Source organism: Triturus cristatus, chromosome 10 (assembly GCF_964204655.1).
Source record: "Triturus cristatus chromosome 10, aTriCri1.1, whole genome shotgun sequence".
Classification (NCBI taxonomy): domain Eukaryota; kingdom Metazoa; phylum Chordata; class Amphibia; order Caudata; family Salamandridae; genus Triturus; species Triturus cristatus.
The window spans coordinates 507465982-507492953 of record NC_140593.1 but is presented as its reverse complement, the minus strand read 5'-3'; the positions used below and the strand labels follow the sequence as shown (position 1 = coordinate 507492953).

The 26972-nt window shown below is 46.6% G+C and overlaps 1 protein-coding gene across 2 annotated transcripts in view; it reads left to right on the top strand.

Moving 5' to 3' along the window:
* The window catches only part of UBE3C (ubiquitin protein ligase E3C), a 992333-nt gene that overhangs the window by 42845 nt on the left and 922516 nt on the right, over nucleotides 1-26972 (top strand). For both annotated transcript variants that reach the window (XM_085631966.1, XM_085631967.1), the window contains exon 2: nucleotides 21785-21894. In XM_085631966.1, coding sequence (XP_085488092.1) covers nucleotides 21829-21894 — 66 coding nt within the window. In that variant the 5' untranslated portion in view covers nucleotides 21785-21828. The remainder of the gene's footprint in view (nucleotides 1-21784; nucleotides 21895-26972) is intronic.

Here is a 26972-nt window from a genome sequence, read left to right as displayed (position 1 = left end):
CTGCACCCCTCCATTGTCTCCTGCTGATCATCTCGGACCATATGATGGCCGTGCCGCCGAGAGCTGCAGATGTCCTTGTGAGGTCTTCCTGGATGGCGTGACTTAATGCTTTCCTTCCCATTTTGGTCAAGTCGTTGCCCCCGAGGTGGATGATCAGTATGTCTGGGTGCCATGCTGCGTCCGCCAGCAGGTTTCCAAGTGTCGGCGTCAGCTGGCTCCATTTCATCCCTGGCTGTCCCAACCACCGGACGCACGTGCCTTTGGGCTTGCCTGCCATCCTGTGGCCCGTCTGCTGCCACCAAGTCCCCATCCTGGCCACGAATGAATGGCCCACTACCCACACCAGCCGGGGGCGTTCTCCTGCTGAAGAAAGGATTGCACATCAGACAGTCATCTTAGCAGCTCAGACGCATCCGCTCTCCACGTGTGTTTTTTTTTTTTTTGTGACACCCTGCCGTGCGGCATCCCAAGGTGGCACGCTGGGCCCACTCACCCTGCCGTGCGGCATCCCAAAGTGAGTGGCACCGACCCTTCCCAGTGCGGTCTAAAGCAGCTGTGGCCTGATGTATGTTTTGTACGCCCTGGACCGCCACCGGCCCACTTCTTGAATTCTTGCCTCTGGCATACCATGCTGCGACGCCGCTGTTGCTGCGCCGATCCTGAAAGAGTGAGGGGCAAATGCTCCCGGGGGCAGCCCGGCTTTGGCGAGGGCCTTGCGCATCAGAGCAGTAAATTGGAATCTGCTCAGGTTGCTTCCGTCTTGATGTTTGAAGAGTGCCCCCCCCCTGCCGGGCGTGCTTCCATGTATCTGCGCAAGCAGCATACCTTGCACGACTTGCTCCCCTGGATGCATTGCAGCTGTACTACAGCGCCCTTTCCCGCCTGGTCTGTTTTTGGCCTTCGCAGAACTATTTCCACCGAGGCTGCCCCGGGTCTGATGTCCACGGCCTGGAGGCACCGCCCCGCTGGCCCCTGCCTCCTGGGTGCCACCAGTTCGCTGATGCGGAAGGCGCCAAAGAATGCTGTGGAAAAGGCTGCTTGGAACAGGTGGAGCTCAAATCTGTCCTTTGTACACCACACCAGGGCCTCCAACAGCTGGCCAAGTCTTTCGAAATCTATGGGCCGCCTGCCATCGACCTTCTTCCCCTCGGCACGCTTCCACCCTTTCATGGCCGCTTTGAGGTACAGGGTTGCTGTTGGGTCTTCCCCTGTATGAATTTTCGAAAAATGGGCTATGGCTGCCAGGTGTGCCTGCGCCCAAGACCTTGTCTTCTTGTTGGTGAATGCCCACTGTATGAATCGCTATACCGCCCGTCTTGTCTCATCCCTGTCGGTCAGGGCTCGTACGCCACCTATCTCCATTACTGTTGAGGCGTATTTCCTGTAGCGTCTAGCTGCCTCAGAAGTGAGGGCCTGATTCACCAATATAGATAGATCTACCCCCCCAGGTCTCACAGGTGCGCTGGGAAAGGGGTCATGGCTTTGTCTGCCCCAGGTGCCAGTTCCCTGAAACGGCCCATCTGTGACCTGGACAAGGCGTCTGCTACCGTGTTGTCCACCCCTGGGACATGGCGGGCCTTCACATCCAGGTTCCCCTCCAGCTGCAATTTAATCAACTGACGCATTAGTCTTAAAATGTTGGGGCACCTTGCTGCTCCTTTGTTAATGGCCTGCACCACCCCCTTGTTATCCGACCAAAGTGTTAGCTTCATGTCCCTTAGCTCCTGCTTCCATATAGTCAGTGCCACTATAATGGGGAATAGTTCCAGAAATGTCATGTTGTCTGTGATACCCAGTCTATGCCATTTCTCTGGCCACCGGCTTGCACACCACTTCTTGCAGAGAATTGCCCCGAAACCTGTGCTACCCGCTGCGTCCGTAAATAGGGCTATCTGCTTGGCTGTTACCCAGCCTTCCCTCCATATGAGCATGCCATTAAAGTCTGTGAGGAATTTGTCCCACATCAGTAGGTCTTGCTTGACCCCCGCCCCTAGCCTTACGTGATGGTGCTTGTGGGTGAGGCCTGAAGTCAGTTGTGTGAGGCGCCTGGCAAACACTCTACCTACTGGTATGACCCTGGCTGCGAAGTTGAGCTTCCCAATCAGCCTTTGCAGCTCCTTGAGCGTCGCTTTGTTCCGGCCGCATAGGCCACGTACCTCTGCCCTGAAATCCTCTACTTTGTCCTCTGGGAGCCTAGCTATCCCTGTTACTGAATCCAGCTCTATGCCCAAAAATGTGAGTTTTGTGGAGGGGCCTACCGTTTTTTCTGGTGCCAGGGGGATTCCCAGAATCCCTGCCAGCTCTTCAAACGCTGCCAATGTGTTCCCGCAGATTGGTGACCGGGGGGGCCTGAAAACATGAAATCATCCAGGTAGTGGAGTTCCCCCCCCCTTTTGGGTGTCTGTCGTGTAGGGCCCATTCTATAAAGGTGGCGAACTGCTCAAAGTATGCGCAGGATATTGCGCAGCCCATAGGCATGGCTTTATCTATATACAGGTCCCCTTCCCACTGGAAACCTAATAAGTGAAAACTGGAGGGAATTTGCATGCTGCACCCCACGTGCATTCCCCGGCATCAAACTTCCAGCAAATTGCTGGGGCACCGTTGGGCGAGGGCGGTTGTCCCGTGTTGAACTTGGGCCTGTGAAATGACTTCCCCCTCCCTCTGTAGGAACTCCGAAAGGACTGGTCATTCTTTCCCGCCCAGGCTTTCACCTCCTTTGCCACTAGCATTTTGTGTATGAAACCGGACACGTCCTCCTCATTCCATGCCATCTCCGGGTGCCTCTGTATCTTTAACCTTCCAACCATGCGTCACCTGGGAATTGTCTCTGTGCCCAATGAATATTGGACTCAGAGCCATAAATCTGCTGCGCAGCGCGGGAACTTTTCAACTATGATGCAAGCCATAATTCTAAACGCGTCCAGCCAATTATCAAAATTTCGTTCTTTCTTTGCGCCGCGCTTCTCCCTCCTGTCTTCCTCCTTCTTGTCGCAGGTTGTGAGGCCCAACCCTTCTAACTGTATCTCTAGCAGGGAAAAAATGTCTACAAACTCTTTGTGCCATATTCTTTCTTTGACCGCCACAGGAATAAGGCTTGCCAAGCCAGTGGCTCTTGTGGTCAGGGATGCAGGGCCAGGGGATGGCCTGGTGTAGCCCTCTGCGGCTGGCGCCTCAAGTGTTGGGCTGCTTACATTGCCCGTGTACCCCCATGCTGCTAGAGGGGACCCTGGGTTGCCCTGGCCACCCTGCCCTCCTTGTCCGTGCAATCTAGCCTGCCGCACCCAACCGGGGTCTATTAAATGCCACGGCAAGCCGGACGCGTCATCTGCGCGCTGCGCCCCTGTCTCCCCGGCCCCCTGCCCTAGACCCTTAAGCAATAGCGGAGCCATTAATTTTAAACATTCTTGGACAATGGTCGTTATATGCTCACCGCCTGGTGCTCTGCCGGGGCTTCGCTGCGGTCGCCTGCTGGTGTGCCCACTGGCGGCGGATTCCTCATTTGCGGCTTCTTCCTTGGGACCTTCCTCTGGGCCTGCCCGGGCGCTGCCATCTTGCGTTTCTTAGGTGAGGATGGGCCAGCCTCGTCCGTTCCCCGGGCTTCTGTCCTCTCGCCTCCGTCCTGGCCCAAATGTGGCTGCAGCCACTCAATGCCATGCACCGCCGATGCCTCCCGGATGCGCTTTAGGAGCTCTGTGAGCTCCTCAGGTTGCCCTTCTGCCATCGCTGGTGGCGGGGTGCTGCCGCCCTCCGATGCACCAACTGAAGCTGTTCCTCTCTTTGGGTTTTTTTAATTTTTTTTTTATTTTAAAAGACTGGTCTCTGTCAGCGAGTCTCAGGCCGCGGTGCCTCTGTAATTTTTTGCACCTTTATCCGAGTTCCGAGTCACCAATATGGGTGTGCCAGCAGTCTCCCACCACTACTGGCCGCTGTAACTCCGGGCGCCTCCTGGGGCGTGTGCGGGGGAAGTCGCCTGCTCGTCGCTCTCTGCCGCGAGGAGGAGATCAGAGGCAGAATAGCGCCACTGCCTATCTGCCACGGCACTCGGTCGCGTTGTATCTGCTCCGATCGCGGTGGCCGTCTGTGGAGCGTGTGGCACGGAGGAAATATGCCCTCTTTTAGCACTGTCCTTTCAGGCGCGAAACAACCGAGCCACGCCCCTTATCGGCAAAGGTGATACCACCCGACGTCCCTGTTCTGCTGCCGGCTCGATACTGCTGGGCGAGGGCTCCATCTCGAGCCGTCCGGCTGCTTTCTCGGCGCTGTGAAGGAGAGCGCTCCTGCCCTCAGGGGAGATAGCGGCTCCGGCCGCGGTGGGGAATGAGCCGGCGTCACCCTCGGCCCGACTCTGTCGGCAACAGGCACTGCACAGCTTCTCCTGAAAATTCTCCCCGGTGCGCCGCTCTCCCCGCTCCACGAAGTTAGGAGCTACTTGGGAGAGCGGCTGCTTATATCGCCCCCGTGTTTCCCGTCGCCCGGGTAACGCACCCCCATTGGGGGGTTCGTAACTCGCATGGCCCCCCCTATTGGACGGGGGGAGAGTTTGTCGCCACCATGATGGCCCGGGGGCGGGGGGGCTACCACTTGCCGCTTCCAGTCGCCGCAGTCGCTCAGAACCGGTTTTTCCCCACCTTTGGCGCGGCGCGGGTTATGGCGCCGGCCCCTGAGCCTCCCTCCCCCTTCGGGGAAGAGCGGCGGCCATTGCGAATCAAGCCTGCAGAACGGTATCTGCCGCCCTGCGGACCCCGAGCAGACGCAGATCTCGTCAGCAAGCTCCCCCGCTGCTGGCGCTGGCGTCCCGCACGGCCTCTCCAGGATCGCCCAACTCCTTACTTCCAAAAGCGAAGCCGAGATCAGGAATACCCAGGAGGCCCCCGGTGGCAGGGGGGACGCCCCCACAGTCACGAACGTTGCCGGGCACAAACAAAGGATCCTCAAGGCCGACGCGGACCTCCGGCTGGTGCAGGCCCCTTCCCCAGCCTCGCGTAGCTGCAGGCAACTGGGTCGGCGGGGCCGCTCCCAGGCACCACGTCGTCTCTCTCTCCCCCCTCAGGGTGCCCCCGCAGCTTGACTGATCCGGCAGCACAAGGGGGACCACTGTGGGCGGTATTGGGCAGGATAATTTAGGATTTGATGGCTGGCCGGTCAGGACCCGAAGGAGCTCACGTCCTGTTGGCCATGCTGCTTGGCCACGCGCCAATCCAGAGGCTTTTTAATGTGAACTTTTACATTTGACGCAGATTGTAACTTTTTAAACAAAATCCTCTTCATCTTGTGACATTTATGTCACAAAAACCATCAGGTTAACAGTTGTTAAGTATTTCTTATTCCCCGGTGACCGACACTGAGGGAGTCATAGCATGCTTGTAAGGCTCTCTTTTGTAGGGATAGAGATGGAAGATACCAGGTTCAGCGAAAAAGGTATAATCCAGCCTTCTTAAGTAACCTGTACTCCTTCAATTCTCATGTTCTTACCATGTTGTTGCTGTGCTTGACAAACCCTCTCTCAGAACGATGAGCGAACCATTTTAACTTGTTAGGTAGGAATAATGTTATGGTTAAGAAATAGAGCTCATGGCTGCCCCAGCAGGACTTCCCAGTGCTAAAAACCCTACAGGAATGTGGCATAAGAGACAATGTGTGTGTAACTGGTGAGAACAGGCACGTTTTCAGTTGCTTCCTGAAGATCACTTTAGTAGGACACAAGCGCAGGTGAAGCGTAAGTCTGTTCCAAAGTTTAGGGGCCAGGTAACTGAAGGAGGGACCTCCTTGTCTGGCCCTTTTAATTCTAATGACTGAGGCCAGCATTAGGTTAGAGGACTGGAGAGCCCTAGATAGAGTATAGATGGCTGAATCAGGTGCCAAAGGTAGTATGGGTCTGTGTTTTCAAAAGCACGATAGACAAGACAGAGAACCTTGAATTTAATTGGTCTGTTGACCAGCAACCAGTGCAGGCTTGTTAGATAGGTCGAGATTAAATTATGTTTTGAGACCTACTTATGCAGTTGGGCCGCAGCATTTTGTATTGTTCACATCTCAATAACGTACAGGAAATACCAAGATACAGGACGTTCCTTAGCCCACAACGAGAAGTAATAATTGCCGGGAACACAGTTTTCTTAGTAGGAGGCGGGAGGAACTGTATAACTTTCTTAAGGCAGCCTATAAAATCAAAGCAGCATGAGGTCAGAGTCTTTATTTGATGACCTGGGGTTAGATTGTGTTATAACAAGATGCCCAGGTCAGGGTTTTCACTATTTCATTGAGTTTGGAAGATTGAAAAGGACACTAAGCGTCTAGCCACCAGGTAGTGGACCAGAGATTAAGCTGGCTCCTTACCACCATCACTTCATCTTTTCTGCCATTTATACCTCAGACAGTTAAGGCCCATCCAGTCGGCCACAGTAGTTAGACTGTTTCTCAATTGGGAGTAATTATTCCCTGAATTTTGCATAAGTGAAATCCCAAGCTAAATTAGCATAGGTGAGAAATGTAAAACCAAAAGATTGTATAATACCTGGCAGATGGTGTCCATAGACTTTAAAAACAGTAGGATTTAAGGAGAAGCCATGAGTGACACAGATGACACTGGTAGAGTAGTAGATGAAAAAGGCTCAGCAGTGACTTGAAACGAAGCAAGCCATACCAGGGCATCTTTGCAGACTCCACAGTCGAGTAGTCTCCACAGACGTGACTTATTAAACACTGTAGCAAAAGCAAAGACACTAGAACAACCCAGTCTTCCCACAAGAGATGAGTAAACAATATATATAACAAAGCACTTTAGAAGGAATTATTTGTGGGATTATTTACACCTTAATTGGTTGAGGTTGGTCAGTAAGATCTAAACAAAGGTAATGTCAATGAATGAAAGAAACACAAATGAATATGTGTACTCTTGTGCTTGAATTAAGATACGTATACTGGTATACATAGTAAAATATTCAGAAGATTTGTTCAACACTAACAGCCAACTATTGAGTTGTGTAAATTTCACATCAATACAAAATATCAAAAGTACATGTGCAGTCAGATACAATTTATTTAGAGAGTCATATCAATAAGAATAAACCACCTAGAGCAGAAAACGTACTGAATGTTTTTTAACCAGTAATCTAGTTGGGCGTAAAGCACCACTCAGCCTAATTATTAAGACTCTAAATTAAGAGTAAATTAGGTATTTCATACACATTTTCAAAAGACTGATGTGGAGTAGAAGGCAATGTTTCAGTCCCTCAGGGTAAGAAATCCATGAAACCATGCTCAGGACAGTAATTGGAGAGTAGGATCCATAAAAGAACAGAAAAACAGAAAGAACACAGATACAGCAAAATGGTTTTAAACAGTTTTTGTTACTGAACTACAATTAATTTGTAGAGTGCACTAGAGCATGCCAAACCTGAAAAGTGTAACACTGTACAGTTAGTGTACTGTTCAAAAAGAAAAGTGGATCATAGAAGTGTCGGTGAACACATGTTGACATTGCATGATGTAGATTACCACGTTGAGATTAACTCAGGTACTTCACCCATCACTTTTCCCCATAATTTGCTAGTGGCACAGCCTGCCCACAGTACTAAAGCGTTAGTCTGTTCTGACGTGGCCTCCTCCTAGGATGAACGTGGCCTGCTCTGCTCCTGAATCCTGTCCCTCTAAATGGGTACACTCTGCTCCGATCTGTGAGTCTACAATCTGAACTCTCGCTCACTGAAAGTACAGCTTGTAAATATTAATAAACGTGTACTTACGAGGCTGGGGGAGCTCCAGGGTGGTAAGTGCACCAGATGCCGAGGGTGTTCCTCCAGTTTTGCCGGCTGCTGGGGGTGCTGCGAGGTAGCTCATGCTCCACAGTGGGAAGTGCTCCAGGGTGCACTGCTGCTTCAAGTGGGGGGGGAGGATTCTGGGATTTGTAGTTCCTTCAGGGTGGGCTTGTGATAGGGGGGAAGAGGCGTAAACTTGTACAGAGGGAGGCCGCAAAATGAGGTCAGAAGGAAAGACACAGATGCCCAACTTACAACACTTAACTGATTAAATTAACGGACGCCACACACATTTAACTAAACTAACACGTTGCCCCCGAAACAGCTACAAGAGATGGTGCCTGTGATGCCAGGCCCGACCCCCTCGCCTGACCTTTGAACTCACAGCAATACGCTAAATGCAGCACATTACAGGGTGAACTACAAGTCCCAGAATGCAGCCTGTTTGTGACTACCAGGCACACCAGCTGTTTACTGACGCACAAGGCAGGTGTGTGAGCCTCGCCAGAGCAGGCTGTGGCATGCTGGCGGGAGGGAGGGGAGAGTCCTGTTAACAAGATCCCCCCTCAGCTCAGCCCAGGGCTCCCACTGCAAGGGCAGGTGCCAGATACGGCAGCCCTACCAGAGGGCACGGTGAAAACACAATTAACAACAATCCCCAGAAAGGTTAATTCACTTGGAGAAGACACGCGGTTGAAGAGTATTAGCATTGAATGCCCTCTCCCTGCCAGCTCCCGCCCCCGCATTCCATTGAGAGAGGAGGGCGTGAAAAAGTTACCGTACCAATTGGTGTAGCAGCTTTTAAAGATGTATACGAAAAAAATCACTGGCAGCAAATGCAGTGCGACATGTAAAAATGCAAGGACAACAACACAAAGCGCTTTGCCGAAGAGGGTGTCAGGCAGGACAAAAGCAATTACAGAAAACAGTGCCCGGCCGTGCGGCCACAAAGTGAACGCGAAGCCTTTGAAATACGAAACCGAACAGATGGCACACAGCGCGCCCATGCTCGCTCCCGCAAGGTAAACGCCGTGGGAGTAAACATTCCCGAAAAGCTGGGACATCCACACGCCTTTGGCCAATTGCGTGCTAAAGCCAGACGCAAACGCCAATAGCTTGTGAGCACCACACGCACGAGCTTGTAGCAAAGCTGAAGTCATTCCAAGAGGCCAATTTCCTAGAGCAGTGCATGCGCGCTGTGCTAGGCTCGGCCTAAAAAATAAAATTGTGTAAATGGAGTGAAATCACAGACTGGAAACCTATAAGAGCTGGCAGGCAACCGTGAAAAATCGACCAATTGCACAATGTGGATGACCACGATAGACTGCGCTCTAAAGCCTGGATTTGAAAAACATATCCGTCTGTCAACTTGGAAGAGCTCGATGAGTGGCAGAAAAAAAGGCGCCATCTTGTAATTGTAAATATAGTTCAAGAGTACCACGTCAAGGGGGTTTATTAAGTAATTGTTAATACATGAGGAGGCTATAATTATACTGGAAAAAAAACCATATTTGAAGCACTAAAATCTTGATAGTATGAAGTGTTTACCACAAAATCTACATAGTGTTAATTGAAAAGGTAACAAAACGCCATATAGTACTATTTACCATCAAAACCAACCATTTAGCAGGGGAGCTGGTTATCTAATGTAATAAAGGAACTCCTATAGTCACAAAATAAGCTGGTATGGCTCAAAAAACTTCTAAACGTATGTCATGACATCGTGTCTTCCGAGCTTGTTAGCATTAAGAGCCTCCTTTGCTGAATATTGTAAATCTCGTCTTTCAAATAGTCCACAAAATGTTTTGAGGAAAGTGGTATAATAATCCTGGTTAGGATCAGAGGAGGTCACCGGAGGTATGGCCCAGGATATGACTACTTCTGAAAGACAACTAATTATGTGACCAACCTTAGGCCTATGTTATATAATTGGAAAGGCAAACTAGACTGTTAGGGTATCCATGAGCGCCTTTACTTCATCAGGATCACAATTGAATATAAGAGGTCTTTCAGGCCTAGCAATGCAAGTCCTCATTTTCCGAGTGACTAATGCTTGTGTGAGTGCCACTTTCTTGTTTCTCAAAGATACAAGTTCTACATCTTTTTGCAGAATAACATTTTGTAACCCCATAATGGGGTTCATGATGGCTTTGGCAGACAAAGGGTAAGCCAAGGCTTGGTTGTTAGGTCATTGGGTATTGCAGGTTTTTGTAAAACCTACACGCACTGTATATCCCTGTGACCAAGATAATATGGTAGATATAATGATACATAACTTTTATACATCGTCCTTTAATGTGCAGAGTTACAAAATAACTAGTGAAAGGAAGTAAAAACAAAAAAGAAATTGGTAAAGCATTTCATTACAACTGTTCATTTATTCAGAAAAACCTTGAGTGATGTACACAAAAGATCTCTGAATTCTGAATTTTGTTTCCATGCATAGGGTTTTCACCAGTTTTTCTCCACTTATTATATAAATTTATTTATGAAGGCTTAAACAAGAACTGCCCTGAATGTCAATAAAGGCTTAGTGAGACATTATCAAGATTCCAACGGGTGGAGGAACAATGTGAGAAGCTCCCATGGATATGCAGAGGAAACCCACTGTAGCAGATTGCTGGCATTGGCAGGGTTCCTTGAACCAACCACAGACTCTGAGGGATGAAGCGCAGCCTCTGAAGAGACCCAGGACTGTGGTGAATTGGGATGTAGCATCCCGCCTGGAACAGAGTGTTAAACAACTGTGGACAAAATGGTGTAGTTCCAAACAAGTCCAGGGGCGGGGCACGTACCTGCCCCCTGCTGCAGGGGAGAAAAGTGTTGGGAGTGCTGGCCTGTTTCTGCACTAGGTGCCACCATGGCCCTGCGAGGCGACTGGGCAATATAGACAGTGGGTTGAGGCCTTCAAGCCGAACGGCATGACCTCCCAAGTATGGCAGCAGTAAGTGAAAGCTGAGAACGGATGAGGAGCGCCACCTGCCACTGGTATGAGGCACAAAACAGTAAGGAGAGTTTTAGCACACCAAGTGACGCAGAACCCTGCATCTGATGCGCTCTACTAACCATGACAAGTGAGAAGAAGCTTTATCTTGACCACCACCACCAGGGTGTACAACTTCTTGGCAATGAGGTGAGTTGTGGTGAGTCACTCCTACAGCACCACTTCTGAACAAGGGTCCTGGGCTCACATTAAACAAGCACTTCTTGATAGCTATAGAGACAGTAGATGCAATTGTGCTGTGGGATGAACATCTGATCGGGTGTGGAGATTATTGCCTTGGCAGTGATGCTAATGTGGGATCACTGATTTGGCAGTGGGTGTGCTAATAGCTAGGAGTTCCTTCCTACATAACCCTCCCTTCTCTAACCAAAGACTCCGCAAACACCATCTGCTTTCCTGCAGTTTCGAGTAACCGTTGTTACCCATAAGAGAGTACTGACTTCGGGACAACGGAGAGACTACCTCAACGGTGATAACAGCTTGCAACTAAGACAGGGGCTCTTGCGAAGGACAAACTTGTGGCCTGTCCTAATGAGCACCGCCAAAATGCTCAGGGAGGGCCTCAACAAGGTGCGCACCAACATGCACAAGGCAAGAACACTGCAGATATGTGATCATGTAGGCAAAGCATTCACAATAAGATTGAGGTTTGTGAGCAACTTCTGCTGGGCAGATTGAAACAGCCTCTTGCAGCACTAGAAGCACCAACTGAGTAGCTGTTCGACAAGTGCAAAGACCTAGAAAACAGGTCTCAAAAAGGCAATGTGAGAATTTGTAATGTGAAAGAAAAAAACAAAAGGAACTATCTTCGACAATGTGTCTCGGCCTGCTTCAGACTGGTTCTCAAGGAGGGAGCCAACTTTCATATTAGCGTAGAGAGGCTACACAGAAATGAGAAGAAAACTGCACTGCCTGCAGACAGATTTCCTTCTATTCTTTGTAAGAGTGATTAATGAAAACGTTGAGAACAGCAGGCCAAATCCACCACTTGGACAGTAAAGTGTCTCTTTTTCTCTTTCTCACCTAACACACTTGTCAAAAGGAAACAGTTTAATATAGAAATCGCTTAGTTCAAATCCCTAAAAACTCAGCTAACGATGTATCTTCCCAAAGGATATTCAGTTCCAGTGTGAAGCTAGGTAACTGACTATACTGTGGGTGATGGATGAGAACTCCTGGGTCTCACTAATGAAGATATGGACCCCTTTGAAAGCAGCAGTGAGCACTGCAAGAGGTTGCACCACATATCAGGCAGGGAGGGGGAGGAGACGCTAGTGCCTTTTTTTAGGAATGACATATTGGGGACTATGACTCTCGATCACATGCAACTAAAATGAATACTTTGCCCTGCAGCTTCTGGGAGAGCATGTGGGGTGAAGTCTCTCTGAAGATGCTGGGCCAATAAGGAGTGCTGAGGGTGGGATGGGTTTCCTGAGACGCAGGCAACTTTCCTCAACCTTATGGCCTTCCTTTGGCATAGGGTTGTTTTATTAGCCTGTTGTTTTATCCATGACTACTGTTTCCTACAATAAGTTCTTGAATTGATTAGTTAAACCCATTTGATGCCCACTACACTATCCTTGTAACAACTAATATGAAGTGGTCTTCAGGAATACTAACCCCTCCCTTTTTTTTTTTTTTACTTCGATCTGTTAATGTCTAGGTAATTGTTTATCTGTTCTCTAAGGGGAGTGAAGAATGGAGCTCCTCAACTACGAAATGCTTTATGAAGAACGTTGGAAGTGTTTGGGGCACTAAGAAAGGCGATGCATAATATTGTGATTAGCCTTGTTAAATGGGAGAGGTCTGAACATGCTCACTAAATGTACTACCCTTTGGTGACAGCTCAAATCCCTAGAGTCCAATGTGGTGTATCCAAGAAATGAATCTTTTGCAGAAAAATCAATTCCGCCTAGGCCTCAAAGAATTTCAAGTGCAGTACCATGCATCCCCTCCTCTAAGGCTGTAGGAATGGTTACTCTGTTTGTCAACTCAGAAACCCACACATTCATATGAGAAAAAAAGACCCTTGTTAAAGGTTTAGAATAATGTAATTTGAAGACTGGGGCAGAAAGCTAACACTAGTCAATACATAGTCCCCAACTAAGGGCAGACACTTTTCTGTTCTCTCTCTTTGGTACATTTTCTTAGATACCAGAAGCAGTTGTGCTTGTGAGAAGTGACTTTAATATGATTTGCATGCTAAATTCAGTATTCACAACGGTGCTAAAGGTGCAGTCTGAATAGCGATTAAGAGTCTGCCAGTTGTTATTCGATACATGTGGCTAGTGGATGTTTGAAGAACATTACATGGTGATGAAGAGGATTTCACTTGTACATAGACCCTACTTTGGTATCAATTGCTTTCTCCTTTCTCGTATGGTGACGGGAAGGTGACGAAGCACACATATGTAACATTTCTTGTCTTGAATTAAGCGGGCGTGGGCCTTAGCTGGAATTGAGCAAACACCAGAGCTACCCCAATAGTGGAGATACAACTCATATGCTGATTAGAGCTCCTACACATAAAACTGAGATCAGGTAGGTTATTTGCTACTACTTGGTCAGGCACAAACCAGGATGTGCCTAAAGTGGTTGCAAATGTGAACATTATAGTGGTAAAAGACTCTAGGAAAAGAGAACAGAAGCTTATTGTAACAGAGATGACACAAGAAATGAAAACCTTCAAGTCACAGAAACCAACAATAACGCTTATAAAAACTGCTGCATACCCTAAATAGGATTGGGGGCCAGCTATGGGTTCTTCAAATTGACAAAGTTAAGTAGTCACTCCTACAGCTGATGCAAAAAGAACTATTGATGGACGGAATGCAGAACAAATCAAAACATTCACCCCCAGTCAAGAGATCTGGGTTAAATCCATCATTCTTTTGCTCACCATGCCACCCCAGTTTAGACCTGGCCATATGCAAATCAGTCTTGACCCTGTGCCTCATGGGAACAGTCCAGCCCGAACTGCCAAGCCAGGTCCTCCCTGGACCGGAAACTAGCATCCTAGGACCGGTTTCGGGGTTTCACCCCTCTTCAGCCAGGATAGCTTGATTCCAGTGGCATGGCGAGCACGGACTCGCGTCTGAGCACACCCGTCCCACTCGGGGTGACAAATGCAAAAAGAACTATTGATGGACGGATGCAGAACAAATCAAATCATTCACCCTCAGTCAAGAGATCTGGGTTAAATCCATCATTCTTTTGCTCACCATGCCACCCCAGTTTAGACCTGGCCATATGCAAATCAGTCTTGACCCTGTGCCTCATGGGAACAGTCCAGCGCGAACTGCCAAGCCAGGTCCTCCCTGGACCGGAAACAAGCATCCTAGGACCGGTTTCGGGGTTTCACCCCTCTTCAGCCAGGATAGCTTGATTCCAGTGGCATGGAGAGCACCGGACTCACGTCTGAGCACACCCGACCACTCGGGGTGACAAATGCAAAAAGAACTATTGATGGACGGAATGCAGAACAAATCAAAACATTCACCCCCAGTCATCTGGGTTAAATCCATCATTCTTTTGCTCACCATACCACCCCAGTTTAGACCTGGGCATATGCAAATCAGTCTTGACCCTGTGCCTCATGGGAACAGTCCAGCCCGAACTGCCAAGCAGGTCCTCCCTGGACCGGAAACAAGCATCCTTTGTTCGCCCTAAGTTGGCAGGGTATGCCCAGACGTGGGTCCTTTGCTCACTTTGCCACTGGATTCAAGATAGCCTGGCTGATGAGGGTTATGAACCCGAAACCGGTCCCAGGATGCTTGTTTCCGGTCCAGGGAAGACATGGCTTGGTAGTTCGGGCTGGACTGTTCCCATGAGGCACAGGGTCAGACTGATTTGCATATGGCCATGTCTGAACTGGGGTGGTGGAGTGAGCTAAAGAATGATGATGGATTAAACCCAGATCAGTTGACTGGGGGTGAGTGTTTGATTTGCTCAAACGCTCTGTCCATCATCCCCTTTGGTATCGCTTTGTTCGCCCTAAGTTGGCAGGGTATGCCAGACGTGGGTCCCTTGCTCACTTTGCCACTGGATTCAAGATAGCCTGGCTGATGAGGGTTATGAACCCGAAACCGGTCCCAAGATGCTTGTTTCCGGTCCAGGGAAGACATGGCTTGGTAGTTCGGGCTGGACTGTTCCCATGAGGCACAGGGTCAGACTGATTTGCATATGGCCATGTCTGAACTGGGGTGGTGGAGTGAGCTAAAGAATGATGATGGATTAAACCCAGATCAGTTGACTGGGGGTGAGTGTTTGATTTGCTCAAACGCTCCCTCCATCATCCCCTTTGGTATCACTCCTACAGCTGAGGCAGATGGTACATAAAAAGGATGATGCAAGTGGTAATCTAATAAATAATACACTTTAACCACATTCAAATAAGAAATGTATTGGATGAGGGAAGTTTTGTGCAGTGAGGCAAAGACGATAGTGGCCTAAGGTTCTTCTATGTATCGCTTTATTGCAAAGGTCCCGAGACACTAGAAAGCATTTGATCTTGCCCGCTCCCAGCCCCGTTACCGGAGTTAACATCTGTCCAGTGAGAGGAACTGATGTGCCACAAAACTGAGGGTGTGATTCTCAAGGAGACTAAAGGTATGAAACCCAATAAAGCACCTGCCTATGATGCCTATTTTATGAGCGTCAACACAACTTTTGGGGACCTACTGGTATTAGAGGCCCTCTAACACTGTATATGCAGAGGAGGGTATTGCATACTCCATGGCTGAATCCAACATTAAGCCAGTTCCTAAACAATGCGTGCACAAGTGTGCCTCATCTCTGCTTGTGGCATTGATCAATGCTGATGCTAAAACTGTTACAAAAGGACTACCCAATTGATAGAATAAATTCCTGCCTCACCTGGTTGGTGCAGACCATTCAGACTTGGGTCCGGGCAGGCAATCACGTGACAATCTCAGGAAGACAATACAACTGTTAGAAAAAGAACATCATAAAAAACTTCTGGAAATCCTTCTGGCTGTTGATGCAGAAATGGTGTTTAACGGGGTTAGCTAGTTCTTTCTTAACCAGGCCATCTCCTAAATGGGATTTAGAGACCTTCATGACTACAGTGAAATTAAATTGCAACATTGTTCGAATCCCCTTCGAGGATACCACATACGAAATTAGTCTGAGTGCGAATGATGTCTTTCTTACTATGAATGATCCTGAAAGATCCCTGAAGAGTCTAGATGTTGAGTTTGAGGCCTTTGAATTGGTCTCTGAGTTTAAAATAAATGATGCTAAATATAAGGTCCTCAGCCTCTCACTGAGCTCTTCTGAAGTGGAGAAACTGAGCACTGCCACCCTATAGCGATGTCGTGTAGTTCCTATAAACCTATATAGGTTCTGCACATTTTTTTTTGGGATAATCAAGTTTTATTAGATTTTGAAGAGAACCAAAAATACATTGGTAGCAAATCAGACACATTATTTACGCACAGTGCAATCAATAAGGAACGACGGGGACTCATAAGGCATTCATGGGATGTGTATAACACCTGCTTATAGATAACCATATACAGGATGAACACGTACTCCTCAGACCCGCAGTAAGTTGAACCATTTGCCTCAAACTTTGCCAAAGAGTTCGGGGCATCCCCGGGCTTCGAAGAGGGGCTCCTCCTGGGTGCCACACCAATCCACTCCCCTCCTCCACCTCCATATTGTGGGGGGTTTAGCTTGGGACCAAAGTGCCGCAATGTCACATTTTGCTACCGCCACTGCCGTTCCCAAGAAGCGATTATCAGCCCGGGAGCCATCAAGGCGGTCAAACACCCCCACGAGCAGGCGCAACGGGTCATGAGGTACCTCCCACCCAAGAGTGTGTGTGAGCTCAAGTTCCACCCTTGCCCAGAATGGTGCGAGGGCTGGACATTGCTACACCATGTGGTAAAAATCCACTGAAGCCTGACTGCAGCGAGTGCAGGATGTGGAGGGTCGCAGGCGAGCGTTGTACTAGACACAGCTTGGAGGAGGTCGTCAATGTTTTGGCGGCCATAAGGGTGTCCCTCCAGCCCGCGTCCTCCAAGGGACCCAGCCACCCCTTCCAGCGGGCACGAAGCAGGTCTAGGGCTGCGGGGCCGTTGTTCATGAGGGAGCGATAGATCCGCGACACCCCCCTCTACCCAGGTTCCCCATCATCACTTGGGCATCCAGGGGGCTGACTTCTGGTAAGGATGTGGGGGATGAGACGTGAACTTGGAGGGCATGCCTCAGTTGTAAATATTTGTAGAATTGGGAGGAATGGAGGGAGTAACGGTGTTGTAGGTCTTCAAATGATCTGACATGGTCCCCCACCCAAACGTCTCCCAATAGCGAGATGCCTATAGGGTCCCACCTGCGAAAATCCTGGAGAGACGAGACCTCCGCCAGCCACGTCCCACTCCACAGAGGCGTCTGCCTGGTGAGTTTCCGGTCCCACTTTACGGGTCTTAATGCGGCATGCCAGGCCACAAACACCGCTCTGGTGACGGGGGGAAGAGCCTGCGGCACAGGGCTCCCGTACAGGTAAGCTTGGAGCTGCAAAAAGTTCAATGTCCTGAGTTCCATCCTGTACGCCGGGTCGGACCAGCCGCCCACTAACCAATCGTAGATCACGATGAGCCGTGTGGCCAGGTAGTAGAGGTGAAGGTTAGTCACCCCCATGCCCCCGTCGTAGGGAGGTATGCAGCAGTGTGCCAGGGACATTCGCGGCCTCTTTGCTGTGGTTCCAAGAATCCTAATGCATAATGAATGAGGCTAGTTTTTCGTAGGAAACCCCTCGTCATTTAGGCATTACCGTAACTAGGTAAAAGGTCAGTACCAAGAACCGTTATGTAGTGTAATGGCAGGGGAAATGTAGGTGAAAAGGTTTATTCACTACCTGAGCCTATATCGGGGGTACCTGTATGAAACATAACAGCGATGGGCCCCAAAAAAACAAAGCTACAGTGAAATACTTGCCCATTTATATACTTTAACTTCCGCTCACCCTAGTTAGCACAACTGGCCTGGACTCGGGGCGAAGATCAAGTATTATTGGTGTCAGTAAAGCAATCTTTGTGTTCTGGCTGGGAAGGATAAATGTAGTTAAGATGAACATTCTTTCCTGGCTTCTCTATCAGGCAGTGTCTTTGGCCATCGCCTGTACAGAGTTGCTTCAATTCCAGGTGTTGATTCTTAAATTTGTTTGTCTGGGTGAGACACCTAGAGTGGCCAAGGATATTTTTATGGCTTACACCCATGAGGGTGAGATAGGTTGTTCTTATAAAATACAATATTATGCCCCTCATTTGAAACTGCTGGGGTAGTGGACCAACAGTGAGTGGCGTAAGCAATTGGTTTATATTGATCGACCTTTAGCAGGCAGATTGCTATGAGATTTGCTATGCCTGCCCAGAGTCGAAAGGCCTCTTAATTTATACCTTAGCAGTATCACAAGTTCAATTCTCGACACCTGGGACTACTGGTGGTGAACGGGGAATCACCTCTCCTCTGTACTTTAATTGCCTTTACTCACCTGGCATGCATCCTAAGGTGTTTTTCAAGTGGTGGGAAGGAGAGGTTAGTGTAATTAGTGATCTTGGAGTTATTAAAAGCTTTACAAAGTGCAAAGAAGAATACAGCCTGGATGAGACAGAGATAGCTTTATCCAGCTTCTCCATTGGGGTTTGAACCCAGTAATTCTTAGAGACTGTAGAGTGTAGAATCTTGTGAAAGATTACTTAAGATATACCCCGGAAAAAAGGGCTTGCTATCCACCTGGTATCGCCTCTGCAACACTAAACTGCTGGGCCAGAATTGGAAATATCGATCCTATTGGGGAAGAAGACTTGGGGACCACATTTGAACAGGTACAGTGGGAGGAACTGTGGAAACAGAGCCCATGCACCTATAAATGCATTAAGTACAGGAAAACCCAAAACATTTTGTGTAGCCATGCCAGTGTATATGCGTTGTAAATGGCAATGGGCCCATTCATGCATATATGCTTGTCATGTGATAAAATGCAACCATTTTAGAAGAGCATCATTGAAGTCCTTCGGAACATTACTGGATTCTTGTAGCTGGTTTTCAGACGTGGTGAAAGGTTTGTTGTTCCTCATACTGCTAAGACCTTGCTGAATCAAGCCCTAGGCACAGCCAAGCTGCTGATAGCTGGGTCTTGGCGCAGACCGGGATGCCAACATACCTTCAGTGGTACCATAGGATATGAGACATTCTGGCGATGGAAAGTTGTCCTATGCTTTTTCCCAACATGAAGGTAAAATCAGTATGATCTGAGGTCCTTTGAGAAGACAGCTGTTTCTCAAATACGGCCATGGCTTCGTCCTACTAGGGGCACTGGATCTTTATTACTGATTAAAGCTGCTAGTGACTCTAGGGAATGGATGAGCGGGGTATGGGGTTAACTCAGGATATCTAGTACATTGGTATTCTGCCCTTTACCCCTTAGCACTAAGTCTTTGCTGTAAGGTGTGGAAATGTGGGGGGTGAGGGTAGGAGCTGAAGCACGTTGCTTGCTTGGGGGATTTCTTTGAGACTACAGTTGCATATTGTGTGCTGGTTAAGCCAAATCACGTGTTGACCAATTCTTACTCTCTTGGTTGCTGCAGCATCCTAATAACAAGCATTGGCATAGCCAATAGGTCTCGCCTTTGGGACCGTATAAGTGTTCAGCCATGCAGCACTTGATGTTGTTGCACCAAGAATATTGTGCTGGATAACCAAACACTTATAAGGTTCCAAAGGAGAGACCTATTGGCTATGCCAATGCTTGTTTTTTTAAACGGTCGTGACATACAAACACCAGCCGTGTTGATACAATACTGGCCAGGAAGCAACACTATGCCGTATTAACTTCTATGTTGTCTATATTAAGTACCTTCCATATACAATGTGGGAATACCACCACCTTGTGGACAGTTGTAATAACAAAGAGCAACAAGGAAGCTATCGACTTCAGGAATGTGAAAGAAAGCTCTCGTATTTTGAAAGCTGATGACCCATGACGAGAGAGTGAAGCCATATGGCGCCTCTGCTCGTAAGCACGTGCCTGCGCACATGCACACAAACTCTAGGCCACAGTGTAGCACTTTGAAAAACCCCTTACTAAAAGTCAAGCAGCAGCGCATGCGCTGCTCTAGGTTCGACCTAAAAAGATTTTTTGTAAACAAAGGGTGTAGCATGGTAAGAGGTAGAGTGGTAGCAGCAAACTGGTTAAAGAACTGAGTTTAGGTACAAATAAAGGAAGCTATGAATGTAACATAATTATAAGAAATTATAAACACTCTAATTCTTGTAAATAATTATATGAGCAATAAATGTCTTAATTGCTGTCAAAGCTGCAGCTCCTGGACCGGAAAAAATATATGTAGGTTAAAAACAACTCACTTACACAAGAGGTTCACCTCCCCACCAAGGCTGCCAGAAACCACAAGGGCAGAGATCAGACATACGTATCCGAGAAGATACATTGTATTTCTATGCCTACTTCCCTGTCCCAATGCCAGAATGCTTGCATTTAACAAACTGTAGTCAATCTCTTGCGAAGGGTGCCACAATCACTTGAAGATTTCCCCATTTATATATTTTTGGCCATAGAATCTTAGGTTGCAGAAGAGAGATTGGGACCGTATCTCTTACCCAACAATTTCCCAGCAATTTCTAGCACCTCTAGAATTTTGTGTACATCATAATGTTAGCTGCACTATGTTAACCACCCCCCAAAGACCAATATCTTTTATATTGTTATGGTTCTGTCTGGACATTGATTTCAATCTCTCCAGGAGTAGCCGATTTTCTGACCCAATACCACCTTCTAGCATTAGTATTGACTGCTTGTCTTGGATACCCCTGTAGGTTCCATTGCTGAAGCAGTGCTTACCTGGTGCCAGTTGTTGCAGGAAGATGGGGGAACACAACTTAGTTTCATCAGACTGGAGGAAGACAGAAAAGAAAGAAATGTGAGGGAAATGAAAGTGAAGAGAACAGTCAATGCCAGGGCTGAAAAAGAACCTGTAAGAAATAGAGAGAGACATTAAGCCCTGGTCCAATTTGAGTAATTTGCTGATCCAGTTGTTATGCACAGTGCTTTGTCGCATAGGGACATCATTTGGGAAAAAAATCGCATCTTGCACTTATACTAACCAGTAACCACTGTCCTGCTCCTGTCTTGTAAAAAAAAAGTAGGCCTCACTTTGGTCTTATGCTTTCATAACCGTGGCATCATCTGGGAGATGCATCGGTTCCACTAACTGCTGAACCACCTTCTAATTTTTAGAACTCTTGAGGGAAAAGATCAGAATTAAGTGGACAAGGGAATTATTGATCTATACAGTATGTTTTTCCTTCCTTTTAGTTGACCAATGAGATTGGCATGGAAGCAGAAAGCAGTGGCAGGTGCTGTGAGTAGAGCTATACTTAGTCTTCTACCTTGTGACAGCTTCGATACTGATCCTCAGTTACTCACTTGCACTATTTGAACATGCAGAATGTGCCATTCGTTGTTCTGGACTTTCAGATATCATTTGGTGCCTCTGTCACTGACAAGGCTCTAATTGTAAATGAATTCAGCCATTGATGAGAAGGGCATGTTTTTTGGGGCAACTCATTTCTAGAGCACTGTCCTTTTGAAGCAAAGACATTTGAATGAGATGCTGAATTCTTTAAATGACAACATTAGATGACCTGGCAAGAGGAAGTGTCCTGACTAAAGCCATGTTTGGGGTTAGAAACAAGTGTGAAGTCAGTTATGTAAAAATTGTCTTTCTCACTGAAGGTTTGAGCAGTAATTCATCATTAGGCACTTAACCCTTCAGCAAGTGAATCTATCAATTTTCTAATCAATCAGATGTATTGCAATGTTAATTGGGAGCACCGTGTAAACTGTAGTCTGATATTAAGAACAGATTCTCATGTTTTGAAAACAACCTACTGCTTCTGTTTTTAAAGAATTTTAGGAACAGATTTTAAATATGTTTTATTCATTCAATTTGTTCTTATATATTGTTGCTTTTTGCAGTGTTCGGTTTGGAGCCACATCTCTAGATGGGATAAATAATAAAGATGTTTAGCTTTGAAGGAGATTTCAAGACGAGGCCCAAGGTGTCACTTGGCGGTGCAAGTAGAAAGGTAAGACCCACCCAATAATTCTTACATGGTTTCTCAGAATGAAATTAAGTAGTCATAGGCTGGGTGAGAGGGAGGTTGTTTGGGGCAGAGTAGGTCAGCTGGGGTAAAGTGTCACATCTCATTTTGCATCAATAATCGTTGCACGGGCACTGTTATTATTGACATTTCCACTCATCCATTTTTGATCATTGTAGGAGAAACCAAAATGAATGTATTTTAGGCTTCCAGTTGTAAGGTTAAAATACGTAAATGTTGTTTCCATCCTCATGCTGTAAATATCGGGTTCTGATGTTTCAATGAGAATCCACATGCTATGACTGCATCAGCGCTGTATTCCATCCATGGCTTCATCTCTCCTGATTGAGGAGACTAAAATTATTGTAATATTTGGCCTCTGGGAAGTTCTGTTTACAACATTCTTCTGGGGCAAGCATCTTAACCCCAGAAGCTAAATGAAAACTTTCAATGTAGGATGGGTGGGGAATCCCTTGGCTTTGATTTATCATTTGATTATCTGTTTAATAAATTATACAGGTCATAGACACAGTGTCTACATTCTGTTCTGGTGCATGTAACAATAAATTATCCATGGAATTCCGGATACACAGTATACATGTTTGTGGCAAGATACTTCTCAACTGAATCATTAAGTCTAATGCTCGCCCTCACAAAACACAGACAATGTAGATTTTCCACAGTCATGGTGGGCTGAACATCTGGATTTTATTAAAGACACGGACGCTAATATTATGCAATAAATCCATTATTGCCACCACTCAGCAGAATGTTTAAAGCTTCTTAGAACTGATAATAAAGAACTTTGAACAACATTTCAATTTAATAAAACCCTCCATCAGCCAGACCTCTTCCTTCTTTTATTGCTGCTGCTCAATAAGATAAGTACTGTTATTTCTTCAATAATTGAAATTAATGATTACTCATGTATATGAGTGTATGTGTTATTTGGCTAAAACATATATATAATAATATATATTTTAACTTTGGGAAGTAAATGGTTACTTATATTATTAATTAAACATGTTATATTATCTGGATTGTTTTTTCCTTCAATTTTGATGTGCTTATTTGAAAAAGATCTTTTTTATTTAAGTATGTTTATCGCAGTGTGATTAGTTTGCTTAAGAATAAGAAAATGTCGTCTTTTAGGTCTCGCTGAGCCAGCGCATGCGCTGCTCTGTGAGAAATTTAGTGAGTGGCTTTTTGAAAGTGCTACCAGAGGCTTTTGCTGTCCTCAAGCTTGCGTTCACGCGCGCAGCCGCCATGTGGGTTTCTGTCAAGGCTCATTAAGCCTTGCGTGCCTCTCTCCGCCTTGCTTGCTTGCGCTTCAATTCCCTTCCCCTCCCCCACCACAGATCGCGTCCCTCTGTTAGCCTCCACTCCCACCCCCCCCGGCCTGGCTTGTTTATTTAAGCAGCTAGGCAGTAGGTCACAAAAACACTGCCCGAAATATTTCCATTACTTTACATTTCTTCACGACTGAAAAAGGTCCTCAGTGTTTGCTTCACGTATGTTTTTTGCAGTGATCAGTAAAAAAAACTAAAATCGAGTGCCTGCTTCGCCAGTTGACAAAACACTTGAACGTTGTGAACTCATCCTACGTATGCCTCAGAGATAAAGATTTTCTCACTTGTGTGTCTCCGCTTCCTAGCAGCAGCAGCAGCTGCCACGAGCAGCGTGGTGAGAGATCAAGGCGCCATGGCGGTGTTTGGATCGATCTGCAGGGGTGTCACCCCACATCCTGCTAAACTGCCTCTCTCCGCAAGCTGTTGCAACACCTGGCCGGGCGAGGCAGGGAGGGGTTCGCAGTTACTGCACGTTCGCATGCTGCAATACAAGGCCGCAAAATGAGATTCAAGTTTACCTGCTTCTTTTTCCTCTCTTTTCCCTTCTCTTCGCGCCCTCTTCCCCTAACAGGGCCGACATGCTGGCAGCCAGAGACATGCTGGCAGCCAGAGACATGCTGGCAACCAGAGATATGCTGGCAGGCAAGTGCTTCTAACATGTCAGGAGGGCTGAGACAAAGCCACATGCCAGTCAATGATTCCAAAACTGTTAACTTAAAAAACTCTCCTCCCAACAGTCCCTGAGCTGCTGCTGTCAGTCAGATTTGTAATGATTGACTCAAAACTTACAGTGGCATGCTCTGGCATTTCTGGGTTTGTAGTATCGTCAAATTAAACGATTATAACTAAGTGCCCTTGCACTCTCTCTATTTTTCAAGACCCTCTGGTGCCATCTGCGATGAGCTGTATTAGTCTGGCACCGTAGAGCAAGGCCATACTTGGCCAGATCTGGCACACCTAGTGTGGCAAGGGGTATGCAGCGCGTTAAGGCTCACCAGCGCCCACTCAGCAAGGCAGGCATATTTACGTCAACATTCCTACTCTTAATGAATATAAAATAGTCCCAGCACGCGGTCCTACCTAATGATGGTAAATCATAGGGTTGCCTCATCCTACCAACACAATGTAAATAGACATGTACAAATAAAATGTAGAATGTTTATATGTCTCTACCGTTAGAATATCCCCCAACAAAACTTCTGCATCTCAAACATTAGTGCTTTACCTCTTCCTCTACATGGCAGGTTCCAACTGAAGCCATTTGACAGGTGTTTAATGTATGGCTATTGGTGGGTTTTTTTGCTATAAGGTGTGATGTGCCTGGTTTCTGCTGCAGCTGCTGTGCAGGGGAGCCACCAACGCTTCATGGGGGCCCAATTCTTCAAGACGGGTCTCATTCAGTCCAAGGCCAATTAATATCTGTCAGATATGGGAGTCTCAGGGACCCCTCATTAAATTTTGCAGGGAGACTCCATCATTTTGTGTTATGCCACTGGATAAATATTATCTGAAAACACCATCGCTTCCTGTAGCACTGTTTTAAGATGTATGTTGTGTGGAACTTCTTGAGTGTAACCAGCATCAAGTGCCTGACTGTTCACAACCCTCCCGCTTTTTGGGTGCCATTTGTCCTCCACTCTCGCTTATTGAGTACAAACTGCCAAAACACTTGGTGCAATCTTTGCTGGACCCCCAGATGTAGAACACTGCTTTTCACACGTCATCTCATCCATAACACAGCAACCTATAGGTCTCCCCTTTGGTACCTTATAAGTGTTTAGCCATGCAACAGTTGATGTTGTTGCACTAAGGATATTGTGCTGCATAACTAAATACTTATAAGGTCCCAAAAGCGAGACCTATTGGCTATGCCAATGCTTGTTCAATAGTGACATCGTAATGGTTTTGTCTTTTGTCTTCATGACATCGTAATGATTTTGGCTTTATATGTTTAATTTTTTACATGGTTTAATTTTGATTTGAATATGGTAAAAACGTGGGTTTTTAATGTTTAATCCTTTATTTATTTTGGCATTGCATAAGGAGTTCATGCGTAACAGACAATTATAGCCGTTAAGTGCTCGCGAAGCCGTTGCTATGGTTGAGGCTTAGCGAGCGATAAGATCTTACTTTGTGCTGTTCAGTGGATCTCCGGTTTGTGAATAGAACCTGTTTTTCACAATACTGGAATCTCGAGCGTGCGTGCGCACAAACGTAACTGTGCGCTCGAGGTGTGTGTTTAGTTTCAGTATTTTGGTCAAGCGTTGACTTCGTAGGCTATTAACCCTTTGACTTTTGGTCAAGGTGTTTTGCCATAGCGGAGGCGCTTTTCCTGGCAAACGTTATTCTTGAGGAGATCGTAAATCAGCTGGAATTTGTTATTTAATGATCGGAGAGGTGGTTTGAATTGCATCGTGTTAGCTGGAGTGTTTTTGTTTTATTCTAAGATTTAGAGAATAAGATTATTTGATTTGTGATAGATTTATTGAAGTGAGGTGGAAATCTAAAACTTCTTAATAGATAGTTTGGAAGTGATAATTTTGCTGGGTTGTTAACTGTGAGTAGTTTTTATCCTTAATTAGATTTTTTTGTAATTGGGTGCAATATGGAGCAAGGAGAAAGCTCTCTTGAGGAAAAGCTTAACCCCTTCGCTGCTATGCCTTCCCCCCCCCCCCCCCCCCCCCCCATGCTAAGCCTTTTTTTGGCTATTTGGGGTAGTGCGTGTTTAGGCCTCTGTAACTTTGTGACCACATAAGGTGTCCACGCCAAATTTGTGTCCTTTTCTTCCAACATCATGGGGATTGTAAAGGTACCCAGGGTTTGTGGATTCCCCTGGAGGGGTCCCAGAAAATAGCCAAAATACAGCTAAATTTAGTTTTTTTTGGGAAAAATGGGAAAAAAGGGCTGCAAATGAAAGCGTCTGGGTTTTTCCCTGCAAATGGTATCAAAAAAGGGTTTGTGGGGCTGAAATCACCTTTTCCCAGCTTTTAGGGAATGACAGACTTTTGTCAGAAAACCAACATTTTTTACACAGTTTTGGCATTTTTCTGGGACATAGCCTATTTCTGCTATTTTTTGTGCTTTCAACCTCCTTCCATTTAATGGTAGAAATGGGTATGAAAGCAATAATGGATCCTGGAAAGCTATACATTTTAGAAAAGTAGACAAAATTCTGAATTCAGAAGGGGTCATTTGTGTAGATCCTTCAAGGTTTCTTTATAGAAATTAACAGTTAAATATAGGAAAAATTGAAAATTAGTTGAAAAAAACAGCCTTTAGTGTCAACGTTTTCACCTGTAACTTCTTCTAATTATGACAGCTCTTTGTAAGCAATATACAGTTACATCCGCTGGACCTTTCTGGTTGTGGGGATATATAGGACTTGTAGGTTCACCAAGAACCCGACAAACCCAGAGTAAAAAACTGAGCAGCAATTTGCAATGGCTTTTAATTATGTACCGGTTATATAGCAATTATTGTGGGAAAGTGTATACATGGAAAAATCGGTATGAAAGACACCCATGTATTTCTGAAATGGGAACAAATTTTACAGTTTAGAAACAGTAGATATTTGCACATTTTCGAAATTGGGAATACTCATACTAGCTTGAGAATTATCGGTCATTTTTCAAAAGGACTTCTTTTTTACACAATGTCTTTCATTTGGAAGGCAGAAATGCATCGAAAGTCAATAGGTAATAACAGTTGCTTTAC